The sequence below is a fragment of the Coregonus clupeaformis genome, chromosome 18 (genome assembly GCF_020615455.1).
Source record: "Coregonus clupeaformis isolate EN_2021a chromosome 18, ASM2061545v1, whole genome shotgun sequence".
In the NCBI taxonomy this organism is placed as follows: Eukaryota; Metazoa; Chordata; class Actinopteri; order Salmoniformes; family Salmonidae; genus Coregonus; species Coregonus clupeaformis.
Window position 1 is genome coordinate 46,939,801 of NC_059209.1, and position 17,321 is coordinate 46,957,121.

Below are 17,321 nucleotides of genomic sequence, written 5' to 3' on the forward strand. Positions count from 1 at the left end.
GGAGTTTTGAAGTGTGTTATGGGCTCTGGGCAGTGTGTTTAGGAGCTAGCTCTGACCTGGCAGGATGTGGATTCCTGTGCTGAACTGGAGGATCTGTCCATCTCTGGTCCATGTGATCTCTGGAGGAGGGTACGCCTGGACATCACACAGCAGGGACACCATGTGTCCCTCGATCACACTCACCTCCTCCTCCTTGCCAGCCACCATCCTTGGGGGAACTGGAGAGGAACAGGAATCAACACATCACATGTCAAATTCATTCACAATAACACACATTCACAGGAAACCAGAAAGTACCCCTGTCCTTCCTATGTGAATTGAAAGAATCCTCTCAATGTGGTATTTGAATTATGTTTGTTTTCCACCTGACCTTGCACTGTTAGACTGAAGAGCTTTTCCACTGCTCCAACCTTGTTTTCAGCCACACAAAGGTAGCCAGCCATGTCTGACACCTGCACACTGAGGATCTGAAAGCCAGAATAACATAAGGCCACAAACTATCATGTGACAGCTGGTCCCTGTATTGAATTATATTATATTAGTGACACCAGCACAGGAGGGGGACCAGGGAGGCATTGACATTCAACCAAGTGAAGTCCTGGCACTGTACTATGCAGTGCATTGCTTTGTTCCAACTATATCATAATAGGATTCTGACCTGTAGTTGTCTCCCGTCCTTACTGATGCTGTGGTGTTGTCCGGAATGCAGTGGTGTGCCGTCCCTCAGCCAGGAGATTGCTGGTGCTGGATGACCCGTCACATCACAGTGGAGAGCCACGGTACTGTTCACTACCGCTCCTATCTCCTCCATGAACTCATCCAATTGGCCAGTTATCACTGGGGGAACTGGGCAAACAGTACGTCAACAGAGAGAAACATTAGGAAATGACTCCTTGGCCTTGCCATACATTTAATAGTTTTTAGGCTATCGCTGAATAATGAGTTGACAGAATGACAGGAAGTAGTAACAAAGCATGCGTACCCAGCACATCCAAGTCAAAGTGCATGCGGTCCTCCCCTGCCTCGTTCACCGCCTGACACGTATATTTTCCAGCATCCTCCTGCTGGACCCGAGGGATCTGGAGCACCTGCCCACCTAGAGGACAACAACATAACACAGCATCCCATCAGATCTCAGTGGAGCTGATGCTGCAGTAATGCCATACTGGTCGTTGTACTGGTTTGATATCCTAGACCTAGACCTAGAGGGCATGGCCCCCCTCTCACCTGGCAGCAGTACCACTCCGTCAGCAGTGGAGAGCTTGCGTCCCTCTCTGTACCAGCTGAGACGGGGCGGGGGGATGGCGTTACTCTCACAGGACAGGCTGATGGGATGCCCCAGGACCACCTCCCTCTTCTCAGTTATCTCATCATCTCTGTCTCCTACCTCCTCTTCTTCCTCCTCTCCTCCCAGACCCCAGGCCGCTGCACCGTTACTCACCCGATGGAAGATGGGAGGAACTAGAGAGAGAGTTCAGTTAGTATCACAAGAGTGCTATGAGATTAGGTTGCATAGCGTGAATGAATGAATCTTGCCAAGGGCAGACAGTGTCAATTCCATGTGTGGACACACCCTGAATGGTGACTTGGAAGTCTCTCTTGTCCTCTCCTGCAGTGTTGGTGACCACACAGGTGTATTGTCCCTCATGGGAGAGCATGGCATTGTCTATGTGAAGGAGGTGACCACTCTCACGGATTCCAGTGTGGGAGTTCCTAGTCAACAACTAGAAGCAGAAGGAACAACACCATCAAGTTTTCATATTAGCAGAAATAGACATTTATGGCGCTAAATGAAATGATGTGAAATAGCTAGACAGATAGAAACACAAACCAACCAGTCCATCTTTGAACCACTGGGTCTTGGGTTCAGGGAAGCCTTTAGCCAGACAGGACAGGGTTAATGAGCCGTTGATACGCACTTTCTCACCTCGGCCGCCGAAACTCAGAGATGTAGAGTCGCCTTCAATCTGGGGTGGAACTGATCAAATGAAATAGGCATTCAAAAATCCTCTCCTGTATTTACATGTAATTTTGTTGATGTTAGACTTCTCTTTATTCCATACACTAGAATCAACCCTCTCCCTGTCTGGTTCCCTTACCAAGCACACTGAGTGAGTAGTGTTTGAGAGTGGTGCCTGCAGGGTTGAAGGCTCGGCAGGTGTAGATACCAGCACTGTCTCCATGAGCTGCCCCCAGCCGCAGCGCCTGCCCACCCCGGGTGTAGGTGAGCTGGGCACTGGACACGATGGGCTGGTTGTCCTTCAGCCAGGTGATACTGGGCATGGGAGAACCTTCTACATCACAGGGCAGAACGGTGGGGAAACCCAACACCACAGACACCTCTGAGGTCTCACTGGGGCCCTTGATGGTGGGGGGAGCTAGAGAAACAGGGGGAGAGAGGGGAGAGTGAGGATAGAGAAAGAGACAGTGACTTTCTCAAAGTATACTGTAGTATAGAAGGTGAATGTGCTTCATTGATAAACATTGTGATTCTTAATGAGATTTTACGAAGTTTGTGTTGTATGTGTGAGGTCATTGAGAAGGAGACATGAGAGAGGATACCTTGCACTATGAGTCTAAACTGGCGCATCTGTGTCCCAGCGCTGTTACTGGCCAGACACTGGTACAAGCCCTGGTCCCTCAGTCTGACCACCTTCACCTTCATCACCTGGCCCTGCTCATGGAACTCCACATGGGGGTCCCCATCCTTGGACAGCACCCTGGAGAGGAGGGAGAGGGAGCAATATGCCAAAGCCTGATAGTGTACTGATTAATCCCCACACAAAATATGATATAAATCTCATACACCTATAATGGAATACTCACTCTCCATCCCGGCTCCATTCCACTTTGGGGGCTGGGCGCCCACCGACCCGACACTGGAACTCCACCTCCTGTCCTGCAACCACTGACAGGTCTTGCAACCTGGATGTCCCCGAGATTACTGGTGGGGCTGACACACACACACGCACACATACACACACACACACACACACACAATTAGGCTTAAGAAAGGATACAACTCCACCTTGGACCTGTAATGCCTGCTTGTTTACTTTAACTAAATTTAAAATGTAAAATCAATGGGAGCAGTAGGACCACAACTTGATTTGAAGCACTATGAAGGCTCACCTTGTACTACAATGTTGTAGTCCCTTTGGGCCTGCCCGGCTGTGTTACTAGCTGTGCAGGTGAACTGGCCACCATGCTCTGTCTGGACCCGGTAGATTCTCAGAAGTCTCTTCCCATTCTGAAGGTACACTCCAAGGGAGTCCACCACCTATACACACCCAGACATAATTAGTGCTTGTTACTGTATGATCAATATGGGATTGTGATAAACTAAATGACCACTTGGTGTCACTGTGTTGCTAGATACAAATAACATGGTTGTCATTGACAGTTAGCAGTAGAAGTATCCCAGCTAACATCAAACATTCCAACAACTTTAGAAAATGTTCCCTTATGAGTCTCATTAGGTCATTAACTAATGTTTTCATAGGAATGTTCCTGTGATGTGCAAGGAATGTTTCCAAGAGACCTTTCCCTTAATGTCAAAGAGAACTTACGAAGAACGTGGTTACCATGTTCTCAGAACTTAAGATATTAATTTTCTAGACACGTTAAATGAGAATGTTGCAAGAACATTCATGTGTCCAGTTGTCTGTGGGTTAGGAGAATATTCCATCAACGTCACACCAAACATACACAGAACATGGTTGCCATGTTCTCAGAATATAAGATACTAATGTTCTAGACACATTTCATGGGAAGGTCGCAAGAACATTAATTTGTCCAGTTTTCTGAGGGTTAGGAGAATCAGAGTACCGTGAACCAAGAGGTTGTTCAAATCCTAGTTGATTACTGTATAAATTAACATGCACAATGTAATCATGTATTACAAAGTGTGTCAAACATGTAAGTTGAAAACACTGTATGTTAAAAACACTGTGTGAGTATCCTTGCCAACAGACAAAGAGATATGAATGACTAAGTGGTTCACCAATCAGGGCCTTGATTGGCTCTGCAAAAGTAACAACACGTCGTGTGTAATTATATTTTTAGAACATTAATATCTTACATTCTGAAAACATGGCAACCATGTTCTGTGTATGTTTGATGTGACGTTGATGGAATATTCTCCTAACCCACAGAAAATTGGACACATGAATGTTCTTGCAATGTCCCATAAAACGCGTCTAGAACATTAATTAAAACATGCTAAAAACGTTCTCAGAAGGTTTTTGTTAACATAGATAGAATGTTCCCCTAACTAACGGAAAACTGGACACTCAAACATTAGGGGGACATTACGGGTAACATTACAAAAACGTTCTCTCTCCCTAGAATTGTTAGCTGGGATGGTAACCTATACAACCTATAGGTTTTTTTGTAGTGTTTTTTAAGAAGCTTATTTGAATGACTGGTAGGTGACTCACATTCTGTCCGTCTTTAGTCCAGGTGATTGTGGGGGAGGGGATACCTAAGGCATCACAGCCGAGAGTGAGGGGCTGCTTCAAGGTGACAGTCAGGTTCAGGGGCTGTCCACCATCCTGGATCTCGGGGGGAACTGGAGGAGTACAGGAGACAGACATCATCTAGAAGTCCCCTTATTAACACATTTTATTGTGATCTGAACTAACATCAGATCTGTATAAAGATCGAGTTTATGAAGTCTCACCATTCACTTTCAGCCGGGTCTTCCGCTCAACAGAGCCTGCATCATTGCTGGCCACACACTTGAAGTCCCCGCTGTGACTGGCAGATGCTGAGCCAATCACAAGAGAGCCATCTTGTGCCACAGAGAGCTCTGATTGGTCAGGGTGTATCTCCAGGCCGTTCTTGAACCAGCGCACCTTTGGAAAGGGTGAGCCTGCGAGTGTAGAGAGGACAGAGATGTGGTGTGAGGAGTGGTGTGAGGAGCTCTGAGGAGGGCTTTATCGATCATAACTGACAGAAATAAAAGTTACTTCTGTCCCTGAGCTGCCCTATAAGAGGGCTGAATGGGAAAGTGTCCCAAACTGGAAAAAGCAGGCCCTATATTTATCTGTTGGACAGCAGGACAGCAGGGGAAACGTTGCCAAATAGTTACTGAGACTGAGAGCCCTATCGGTCCGTGGGCTGGGTTACTTCATGGCTAGAAAGTAGCACACAAACACCAAACACAATATATTGGTAGATGCCTGATTTAAAGTGCTGGTGTCATGATTTACTACCAAAATCAAAGGTGAGGATCCTGGGCAGTAAGAATAGTGGTTGGGCCAGTAGTTCAAAACCTTGATGGGATGTATTGGCGCCTGAAACAGATGTGTTTGGAGCTTTACAATTGGGAAAAGGGCCGGGAGCAGAGAAAGGAGTCTGGGATGGAGTTAGTGGTGGAGCAGGGGACTGAATGGGGTTAGGAGGGCACACCATTACCCCATATAACCCAGTCTGAGGTCTCTCTTACATAAGAAGGACAGGACATACATAGGTGTGTGGACATCCAGTCCAGCTTTTTGCATTAAGAGCAGAGAAGGAAGTAAATCCCTGTACCATCTCTATTTACAGAACATATCCAAAGACCAGAGAGAGAGGCTGTACTGGAAACAGGGGCGGCAGGTAGCTTAGTGGTTAAGAGTGTTGTGCCAGTAACCGAAAGGTCGGTTAAAAAAAAAATCTGTCGATGTCCCGTTGAGCAAGGCACTTAACCCTAATTGCTCCTGTAAGTCGCTCTGGATAAGAGCGTCTGCTAAATGACAAAAAAATAACTAAACACATATTTCATCCCCCATCCAAAAATACTAAACTCAGGGGACAGAGAGGAACCAAAGGTAATGGTCCCACACGGAGCACATGTTTACACTTTAGAACACTGACTCAATTGTATTATCTCATTGCTGTGAGGAAATGCGTACAGATGTTCTGTTTAAAAGTAAAAATATCTTATTAAAACCGGTTTCTTGTATTTATCTGCAGGGTCCACTACGTTTCCTTCGATTGTCTCTTCCATGTGTTTTTTAAACAAGTACTTGTTCTGTATCTGTATTGTCCACTATTATGGGGCATGTAGTGTTCCTGTTGGTAAAACATAATAATTTCCTGATGGTAGAATCTCCTTTCATCTTCCCATCCAACATCCATGCAGACAGACACATTTCTATGAAACAATGGGTGATGAACAAGCTATTGTTTCCAAGTTTCCTTGGCTAGGCTCCTAGTGCTGCTGCCTGGAGCTGTGACCATCTCTGTGAGGGACCCTGGGTCCTACTAGTCACCCCAAACAACCCCAAACAGGTACCCAAAAGTACCTAAAATAACCACAAAGTACCCAAAACAACCACAAACAACCACAAGCAGGTACCCAAAACAACCCACAAGTACACAAAACAACCACAAACAGTTACCCAAAACAACCCAAAAGTACTCAAAACAATCCCCAAAGTACCCAAAACAACCAAAAAGTACCCAAAACCACCACAAATAACCCCAAACCACCAGAAACAGGGGTAACACTTAATTTGGATAGTCCATCTGTATTGTCCTATCTACAGACTATCAGTAACATTTCAACTAATTATCTACTAACCCTAACCCTGACCGTATCCCTAACCCTAACCTTAACTCTTATCCTAACCCTAAACTTAACTCTTACCCTAACCCTAACCCTAACCCTTACCCTAATAACCCTTACCCTAACCCTTATTCTAAACCTAACCGTAACCGTAACCTTTGTAAGCAGTTGCTTAACAACAGATAGTTTGTTGATAGTATAACCATCTGTAGAGCATCTATAAATGGACTTTACGGACTATCCAAATAAAGTGTGACCCCAAAAGTAACAAAAACAACCCAAAAGTACTCAAAACAACCCAAAACAACCACACACAACAACAAATAACCCCAAACAACTCCAAAACAGGTACCTTAAACAACCCAAAAGTCTCAGAAATAACCCCCCAAAGTACCCAAAACAACCACAAACAACCACAAACAGGTACTCAAAATAACCCAAGAGTACCCAACTGAACCCAAAAGTACCCAAAACAACCATAAACAGGTACCCAAAAGAACCCAAAAGTACTTAAAAGAACCACAAAATGGCAGCCAAAACAACACAAAACCACCCAAATGATCAGTTCAGGTTCATGTTTCAGTTTGGTATGTGATATATTGGGTTCAGGATTCTATATTGTCAGGATAGCAGAAATAATCAAAGCAAAGTATGAATGAAATGTGGACACCCCTTCAAATGAGTGGATTCAGCTACTTCAGCCACACCCGTTGCTGACAGGTGTATAAAATCGAGCACACAGCCATGCAATCTCCATAGACAAACATTGACAGTAGAATGGCCTTACTGAAGAGCTCAGTGGCTTTCAATGTGGCACCGTCATAGGATGCCACCTTTCCAACAAGTCAGTACGTCAAATTTCTTCCCTCCATATTAATGCCCATGATTTTGGAATGAGATGTTCGACGAGCAGGTGTCAACATACTTTTGGTCATGTAGTGTATGTACGTGTGGATATAATTATGTGCCTACTCTGGTAAATGTGTATGTGGGTGTGTGCACATAGTCTGTGTGTGTGGGTCAGGGACAGGGTTGGGGTCAATTCGGTTTAAATTCAATCAATTTACCCTTCGCTAAGCCCAGACCCATAATTTTGGGCAACCAATCGCAGCTCTCCAATGGATAGCAACCATCGTTGAGTCCGACACCTCGGACAAGCTCCCGTTTCAAGCACATGAAAGCCAATGAGAGCTATGACAAAACAGAGTTTTCATAGAAAAAGTAGCTCAATTGATTAAATGGCTAAATAACAGTGAATGCACCAGGGGTACTTGCTACTGTGATTCCTGAAATGTAGAGGCTGTTGATGGAGTATTTTTCAAATCCAGAATTGACTACCAAACGTTGCTAATGCTAGCTAGCTATCTAGTTAATATAACTTGTTTTCTCAAAATGTATGTTAGCTAGCTAAATTAGCTATATTATGAATACAACTATCATCTGCTACGACATCAGGATACAACTTGAGCGAACTAGTTAGCTCCATAAGTAGTTAGTAGTAGCTTTGACTGCATGACAGTACATTCAGAGCCATCCCAGTGGCTAGCCACACTACAAACTTAATTGTACCAGGTTCCCGTGAAGCAATTGTAATGACAGTCCACCACAACATAACCGATAGTCTCCTGATTAGCAAGGGGTAGTCTGTGTTTAATTTTATTGTGTAAAAACACAGTTTGAGATCGTTGTGAGGGGTTTTCTCCAGTAGTTTGAATGCTCTGTGTATTACTCTGGGTACGAAATAGAGAAAATATTGCAATTTATAACAAATGTCATGCAATTCTACTCATTTTGCCATGGGGCAGAGATAATTTTAGTAAAGTTTTACAGCTAATTTCCTGCAATTCTACACATTTTGCCATAGGGTGGAGAGACATATTTGCAGTTTTAAAGCTAATTTCATTTCGTAATGACTTATGCCATGTTAATATGATATCCGAGTGAGAATGACTAACAAAGTCAATTGGGGCCCCCTGAAGGTCAGGGCCTCTGGGCACGTGCCCTGTGTGCCCGGTCGGTATTCGGCCATGATTACTACAAGTTTAGATAGCTGGCTAGACTAACTACCAATCAAAAAATTGTTAGCTGACATAGCTAATTGAGTGACTGTCAGTGACTGATATAACAAGAGAAAAACAGCTGATGCGCAACAACATTTTGAAATTGCACCTGGTATATTCTACTATTCTTACTCTCAATAGTTCCGAATTGTTTTTATTTTGATTAAAAACCCATTTTTGGTCGGGGGCCCCCTAGCGGCCAGGGGCCCTAAATGACCGCTTATGTCGTTTATGCGTGGAACCGTCCCTGAATATCAGTCAGTTAACTTTTTGAATGATCAAGCCTTTATGTGCTTGTATTGATCACATAAATGCTTAAAAATTCACAAACAGTGACGTTAGCTGATTAAGATTATCTCATAGAACAAAACGTATAAGATCTCCTAAACCTGTGTTTACCACAGGCCTTATTTTCGGCGTTTATCCAAAAACCCTCCCCCCCTCAAAAAAATTTCCCCATAGGCTTTGGCCAACGAGCAATGGCGGAGTTAGTGCCTACAAAAAGACGCCATTACTATTGCTCTCTATAGACCGCTCCGTTCATGGCAGGAGACCAGGATTGTGTCCCACGTCACAGTTTACAGGAAACACCACTGATGATGCTTGAGGGACCTGGATTATCTCTGAGTCTAATGTGTTATCAAATGTTTCCCTGTAGCCTGTAGAGGTGAACCAGCCCAATCAACCAAGCTATTGCTGATGTGTCTGAAACATGAACCTGAATTTATAATTTGGGTGGTTTTGTGTTGTTTTGGCTGCCCATTTGTAGTAATTTTGGGTACTTTTGGGTTGTTTTGGGTACCTGTTTGTGGTCGTTTGGGGTTGTTTGTGGTTGTTTTGGGTTGTTCTGGTTTGTTTTAGGTACTTTTAGGGTGTTTTGGGAAATTTGGATTGTTATGGGTACTTTTGTGTTGTTTAGGGTACCTGTTTGTGGTTGTTTTGGGTACTTTTGGGCTGTTTTGAGTTCCTGTTTGGGGTTGTTTGTGGTTGTTTTGCATATTTTGGGGTTGTTTTGTGTACATTGGGGTTCTTTTGAGTACTTTTTGGGTGCTTGTGGGTTCTTTTGGGTTGTTTTGGGTTGTTTTGTGTACGTTGCGGTACTTTTGAGTACTTTTGGTTGGTTTGGGTACTTGTTTATGGTTGTTTGGGGTTGTTTGTGTCACGGTTTCGGCCGAGACTGCTCCTCCTCCTGGTTCGGGCAGGCTTCGGCGGTCATCGTCCCCGGAGTACTAGCTGCCACCGATCTATGTTTCATGTTCGTTTGGTTTTGTCTGGATGTTGTACACCTGTGTCTTGTTAGTCCTCGTTAGTGTCCTATTTAGTTCTCGTTGTGTGTGCTTGTCGTTGTGTGTGATTGCGCTTCTGTTTCGTGTTTGGAGCTACATTTTCCCTCCAGTGTTTTGGAGAGGGTTGTTTGCACATGTTTGTGCGTCATTTGTTTTGTCGCCGGTGTGCGTCGTGTATTTTGCCTTCGGGCTTATTGTGCTTCTGTTGTATATATATATAATATATATTGCACTAAAGCCTTTGGACTGAGCCTCTGCGTCCTGCGCATGATTCCTACACCACACACACCTTCAGCACGCCTTGACAGAATCACACACCTTAATGGAATCAGCAGGATCGGCAGTGACGCCTGTGTCGCTCGAGGAGCATCTTCGTGGGCAAGAGGACCAGATCCGACAACTGGAGACCGCTCTACAGGAGGTAATCAACATCATGCACCGATGGGAGGCCAGCAGGGTACCCACACCTCCACCTACCCTGTCCATCCCATCGGTCGGTCCACCAGTCCCAGGTTCGGAACCCAGGGGGATTCGGCTCTCGCTCCCGAGGGCGTATGACGGAACAGCTGCCGGGTGTCAGGGGTTCCTCCTGCAGGTGGAGCTCTACCTGGCCACTGTACACCCGGTGCCCTCGGGATACGAGAGCGTTTCCGCCCTCATCTCCTGTCTCACGGGCAAGGCGTTGGAGTGGGCTAACGCCGAGTGGAGGAAGATGGACGCCAACACCATCACCTACGCCGAGTTCTCCCGCCGCTTCAAGGCCGTGTTCGACCATCCACCTGAGGGCAAAGCGGCGGGGGAGCGTCTAGTCCATTTGAGACAGGGGAGGAGGAGCGCTCAGGTGTTCGCTCTAGAGTACCGGACTCTAGCGGCGGATGCAGGGTGGAGTGAACGGGCTCTCATCGACCATTTTCGATGTAGCCTACGAGAGGACGTTCAACGTGAGTTGGCCTGCAGGGATACCCATCTTACCTTCGACCAGTTGGTCGATATGTCCATCCGTCTGGACACCCTGCTGGCCACCCGTGGACGTCCCGAGGGGAGTCCGTCCATTCCGCCCTCCGGCACCTCCGAGCCGAGCCCTATGGAGCTCGGGGGTGCCGGCGCTAGAGAATGGAGTAGGAAGAGCCCGAGGGGGCCTGTCTCCTGCACCAAGTGGGGTCGTGGAGGGCACACTACGGCCAGGTGCTGGGGAGGGTTCTCCGGGAGTAACGACAACAGGCCACGCACTGGGGGGGCCTCCCAGGTGAGTAGACGTCCCACTTACCCAGAGCTTTCTGTTGCACACTTTTGTATACCTGTTTGTTTTCCACAGGTTGCACCTCATTCCCAGCATAAGGCGCTAGTAGATTCAGGCGCAGCTGGGAATTTTGTTGATCGTAAGTTTTGTTTTGAGTTAGGGATCCCTCTCCTACCTGTTGACAAACCTTTTCCCGTTCATGCCTTAGACAGCCGCCCGTTGGGGTCGGGGGTTGATCAGGAGATCACAGCGCCACTTCGGATGTGTGCGCAGGGGGTCATGAGGAGACTATACAGTTGTATCTGATCGACTCTCCTGCGTACCCCAGTGGTGCTGGGGATTCCTGGTTAAGCACCCATAACCCTGCTATTTCGTGGCAACAGAGGGCTCTCGATGGGTGGTCTGCTCAGTGCGAGGTGCGATGTCTGGGTGTTTCCGTGGGGGGCGACTTCGGTGGAAAGTCCAAACCAAGTGCCCGCACTGCACATTCCGCCTGAATATGGGGATTTAGCACTCGTGTTTAGCAAAACTAGGGCGACGCAGTTGCCTCCTCATAGACAGGGGGATTGTGCGATTGATCTCCAGGCAGGAGCAGCGCTCCCACGGAGCCATGTGTATCCTTTGTCTCAAGAGGAGAGAAAAGCTATGGAGACTTATATAGCCGAATCTTTGAGACAAGGATACATTCGGCCCCTCCATTTCTCCCGCCTCCTCGAGCTTCTTTTTTGTGAAAAAGAAAGATGGAGGGTTGCGCCCGTGCATTGATTACCGTGGTCTCAATCAGATTACTGTGAAATACAGTTATCCACTCCCTCTGATTGCGACCATGACGGAGTCATTGCATGGAGCGCGGTTTTTCACAAAACTGGATCTCAGGAGCGCGTATAACTTGGTGCGCATTAGGGAGGGTGACGAATGGAAGACAGCGTTTAGTACCACGTCAGGTCATTTCGAATATCTCGTCATGCCATATGGGTTGATGAATGCTCCATCAGTCTTCCAATCCTTCGTAGATAACATTTTCCGGGATATGCAGGGACAAGGGGTGGTCGTGTACATTGATGACATTCTGGTGTACTCGTCAACCCGAGCCGAGCATATAACCCTGGTGCGTCGTGTATTGAGGAGGCTGTTGGAGCACGACCTATATGTCAAGGCAGAGAAATGTCTGTTTTTCCAGGAGTCGGTCTCCTTTTTGGGTTATCGGTTGTCCGCGTCAGGTGTGAGAATGGAGGTGGATCGTGTGTCCGCTGTGCGTAATTGGCAAACCCCAACTACTGTAAAAGAGGTGCAGCAGTTTTTGGGCTTTGCGAATTACTACCGGAGGTTTATCCGGGGTTTTGGACAGGTGGCAGCTCCCATCACGTCCCTTCTGAAGGGGGGTCCGGTGCGCCTGCAGTGGTCAGCCGATGCGGACAGGGCCTTTAGGAGACTGAAGGACCTGTTTACGTCGGCTCGGTGCTAGCGCATCCGGATCCCGATTACCTTTTCAGGTCGAGGTAGACGCGTCTGAGGCTGGTATAGGGGCCGTCCTCTCTCAACGGTCCGGCACGCCACCTAAACTCCGCCCCTGTGCCTTTTACTCTAAGAAGCTCAGCCCGGCGGAGCGTAACTATGACGTTGGGGACAGGGAGCTGTTAGCTGTAGTTCAAGCCCTTAAGGTGTGGAGGCATTGGCTTGAGGGGGCTCAACACCCTTTCCTCATTTTGACTGACCATCGGAACCTGGAGTACATCCGGGCAGCGAGGAGACTGAACCCTCGCCAGGCTCGATGGAGTATGTTTCTCACCAGGTTCGTATTTAAAATCACGTACATCCCTGGGTCCCAGAATGGTAAGGCAGATGCGCTGTCCCGGCGGAATGACACAGAGGAGAGGTCCGTTGAGCCCACTCCCATACTACCGGAGTCTTGCCTTGTGGCACCGGTGGTGTGGGAGGTCGATGCCGAAATCGAGCGAAGCGTTGCGTACCCGACCCCAGCCCTCCACAGTGTCCTGAGGGTCGGAAGTACGTTCCGTGCGAGATTCGGGATCGACTCATTTACTGGGCTCACACGTCACCCTCCTCTGGACATCCGGGTATCGGCCGGACGGTGCATTGCCTTAGCACTAAATACTGGTGGCCCACTTTGGCTAGGGATGTGAGGGTTTATGTCTCCTCCTGCTCGGTGTGTGCCCAGTGTAAGGCGCCCGACATCTGCCCAGGGGTAAGTTACAACCCCTGCCCGTTCCACAACGACCATGGTCCCACCTCTCGGTGGATTTTGTGACAGACCTTCCCCTCTCGCAGGGGAATACCACCATCCTGGTCGTTGTGGACCGGTTCTCTAAGGCCTGTCGTCTTCTCCCTATGTCGGGTCTTCCTACTGCCCTACAGACCGCTGAGGCCCTATTTACCCATGTCTTCCGGCATTACGGGGTACCCGAGGATATAGTGTCTGATCGAGGTCCCCAGATTACCTCTCGTGTTTGGAGAGCGTTCATGGAGCGTTTGGGGGTCTCGGTTAGCCTTACCTCAGGGTACCACCCGGAGAGTAACGGGCAGGTAGAACGTGTCAACCAGGATGTGGGTAGGTTTCTGAGGTCGTATTGCCAGGACCGGCCGGAGGAGTGGGCACGGTACATTCCCTGGGCCGAGATGGCCCAGAACTCTCTCCGCCACTCCTCTACTAACCTAACCCCCTTCCAATGTGTGTTAGGTTACCAGCCGGTTCTGGCACCTTGGCAGCAGAGCCAGATCGAGGCAATTGGGTGGATGATTGGATGAGGCGCTCGGAAGAGACGTGGAACGCTGCCCACGTCCACCTGCAGCGGGCCGTCCTTCGTCACAAGGCGAGCGCCGATCTCCACCGCAGTGAGGGGCCGGTGTACGCACCCGGAGATCGAGTCTGGCTCTCTACCAGAAACCTACCCCTCCGCCTGCCCTGCCGGAAGCTGGGTCGGCGGTTTGTGGGGCCCTTTAAAGTCCTGAGAAGATTGAACGAGGTGTGTTATAGATTACATCTACCTGTTGAGTATAAGAATATTAACCCCTCGTTCCATGTGTCTCTTCTCAGGCCGGTGGTAGCTGGTCCACTCCAGGACAATGAGATAGGGGAGACTCCTCCGCCCCCACTGGACATCGAGGGGCTCCGGCGTACACCGTTCGGTCCATCTTGGACTCTAGACGCCGGATGGGGGGTCTCCAGTATCTCGTGGAGTGGGAGGGGTACGGCCCGGAGGAGCGGTGCTGGGTGCCGCGGAGGGACATCCTAGACCCATCTCTCCTGTCGGAGTTCCACCGGGACCATCCCGCGCGCCCTGCTCCGCGTCCTCCTGGTCGTCCCCGAGGCCGGGGTCGGGCGCACGGCTGGAGCCGCGCGTCAAGGGGGGTACTGTCACGGTTTCGGCCGAGACTGCTCCTCCTCCTGGTTCGGGCAGGCTTCGCGGTCGTCGTCCCCAGAGTACTAGCTGCCACCGATCTATGTTTCATGTTCGTTTGGTTTTGTCTGGATGTTGTACACCTGTGTCTTGTTAGTCCTCGTTAGTGTCCTATTTAGTTCTCGTTGTGTGTGCTTGTCGTTGTGTGTGATTGCGCTTCTGTTTCGTGTTTGGAGCTACATTTTCCCTCCAGTGTTTTGGAGAGGGTTGTTTGCACATGTTTGTGCGTCATTTGTTTTGTCGCCGGTGTGCGTCGTGTATTTTGCCTTCGGGCTTATTGTGCTTCTGTTGTATATATATATAATATATATTGCACTAAAGCCTTTGGACTGAGCCTCTGCGTCCTGCGCATGATTCCTACACCACACCCACCTTCAGCACGCCTTGACAGTTTGTGGTTGTTTGTGGTTGTTTGTGGTTGTTTTGGGTTGTTTTGGGTACTTTTGGGTTGTTATGGGTACCTGTTTGTGATTGTTTGGGATTCTTTTTGGTTCTTTTTAGTTGTTTTGGGTTGATTTGGGTACTTTGGGGTTATTTTGGGTACTTTTAGGTTATTTTGGGTTCTTTCAGGTACCTGTTTGGGGTTGTTTGGTTTTTATTGGGGTTGTTTGGGGTTGTTTTGGGTTGTTTGGGGTGTCACCCTGTAATGGTAACAGTGTAGCTGCCTGTCTAAGCTCTACAAGGAGGGCCAGTGGAGCCTCCTCAGTGGAGGAGTACCCCAGATATCTCTGTCTATTATCTGCCAGCAGCAGTCTGTAATTAGAATTCCTCTCTCAGCAGGCCCCCTCGCAGAGCGGAGAGGAAAGCAGATGTGGCCCGCTGTTGCTATGTCCGCATTAGCCCACTCCTCACCTTCTCAAACATGCCCCGTTACCATGGCACGGCTCCATACAAACAACTCGGTACTGGTGCCCCGTGTATATAGCCAAGTTATCATTATTCGTTGTATTTTATTACTCGTTGTATGCTCACACAAACACACACACACACACTTTCTCAGCCATGCTGAATGCTACCTCCCCTTCCCCAATATGTTAAAATAGAGACAGAAACAGTATTCAATAGAATGAAAGCACACCATTAGGATAGCAGGGGTATTGAAACACACATTTGTTTCCACAGACAAATGAAGGCCTATGGAGAAAGCAGAGCAATGCTTTGAAGATAGCTAGATAAATCCACACTTTGTCTTACATTTAATATGGAGCTAGCTCTGGGAATGATGAAACAAAACAGTTCCATCCAAACATTACCTGAAAAAGATTCACCGGATCTGTTCACTTTGGTCAGGCTGTGTAAATTGTGTATTTTTTTGGACACCAGACGTATGTTTCCCTCTATCGCAAATCACCCCGGAAAACATAAATCTTATCCTACCTTTGGCGGGGCAGGGGATGGTGACCTTGTTGTTAGCCACTTTCTCCATGATGGCATCTCCAGGCTCAGCGAAGGATGGGGCCTCTGTGGAAAGGATAAAGGATATAGCATTAGGACAGCACAGGGAATAAGACAAAGGGTTTATTTAGCGTCATGGGTTATAAAGGCTACTGTAAATAATGTGTCAAAGTTAGGTTGAGATTTCTATAAGATATAGGCTTGATTTTAGTGTTACTGTTCAGCTAGAGTAGCATTAGGTAAGACATGAGTGCTAGGGTTAATCCTAGCGGTGGGGTGAAGATGTTGTGCTACTGACCCTTACAATGTGAGTCATGTCTCCTTTGCCCCCTACTCACTCGTTAACCTCCAGCTCTGGCTTCCTCTAATCCTTCCCTCAGCTAAAGCTGACCTCTAAGGTCAAATATCACCTCAATCAACACCCACTAACAGACTGACCCATGCTCTTGTCAAATAGAATGGGGTTTATAGGGCTGCTTGTTTAAAGGACCTCACGCTGCTTGCTTAGCGAGTACCACTTCCTCTAGATTCAGCTCACACCAAGGCTCGAACCCAGGACCTCTGCCTTGTTAGCACACATGACCGCCTTTCTGAAGCATCTTACCAGTCGGATCCAAGTGAAAAGTTAGCTATCCACTGGAGCATGGGGGACACTTCAGGCTGAGGAGTAAGTTGCACACATCCCCAGAGGCGTCATGCCCATAGGGGGCAGAGGGGCACGTGCCCCATCAGATTTGTCTTGTTTAAAAAATATTATTTATTTTCTCTCTGTAATACTTATAGCCACCTAGCAATTTTATGAAGTTGGTTTTAACTAGCCCAGATAAGTTCCCATCTCCCAACTTCATAACTAGCTACCAAGAAGCTATTTCAGGCTATCAATCAAGTTAGAGTAGCTAGCTTGTCTAACTATCTTAGATCGCATGCCTGCTGGCTGTCACGCCCTGGCTCTGGGGACTCTCGTATGTTGAGCCAGGGTGTTAGGTTCTAGTTTTGTGTTTCTATGTTGGCCAGGGTGGCTCCCAATCAGAGACGGCTGTAGCTCGTTGTCTCTGATTGGGAGCCATACTTAGGTAGCCGTAAGGCATTCGTTTGGTGTGGTTTCTTGTTCCTTTTGATTTGTGTTTGTACCGTAGGACTTCACGTATCGTTTGTTGTTTTGTTCGCTGTGGTGTACTAAAAAATAAATATGTACGCATCTCACGCTGCGCCTTGGCCCGCTTCTTTTCAAGACGATCGTGACACTGGCACGGTTGTTCGACTTCAGAAAAGCGAGCAGTAATTAAATGTACTGAATAAGACTCACATTCCTTTCAATCTACTACACAGATTTTAGCAGAGATGCAGAGAAGCATATTTAATCTCTTT

At 47.7% G+C, this 17,321-nt stretch overlaps 1 protein-coding gene across 1 annotated transcript in view; it reads right to left on the reverse strand.

The window, feature by feature from the left end:
• Nucleotides 1-17,321, reverse strand: part of LOC121550655 (hemicentin-1-like) — a 90,428-nt gene that overhangs the window by 28,528 nt on the left and 44,579 nt on the right. Inside the window, 14 exon segments of the mRNA XM_045226986.1 lie at nt 57-218; nt 371-467; nt 659-846; nt 983-1,096; nt 1,228-1,461; nt 1,574-1,724; nt 1,836-1,978; nt 2,100-2,378; nt 2,563-2,720; nt 2,827-2,953; nt 3,133-3,280; nt 4,440-4,570; nt 4,682-4,873; nt 15,936-16,019. Coding sequence (XP_045082921.1) covers nt 57-218; nt 371-467; nt 659-846; nt 983-1,096; nt 1,228-1,461; nt 1,574-1,724; nt 1,836-1,978; nt 2,100-2,378; nt 2,563-2,720; nt 2,827-2,953; nt 3,133-3,280; nt 4,440-4,570; nt 4,682-4,873; nt 15,936-16,019 — 2,208 coding nt within the window.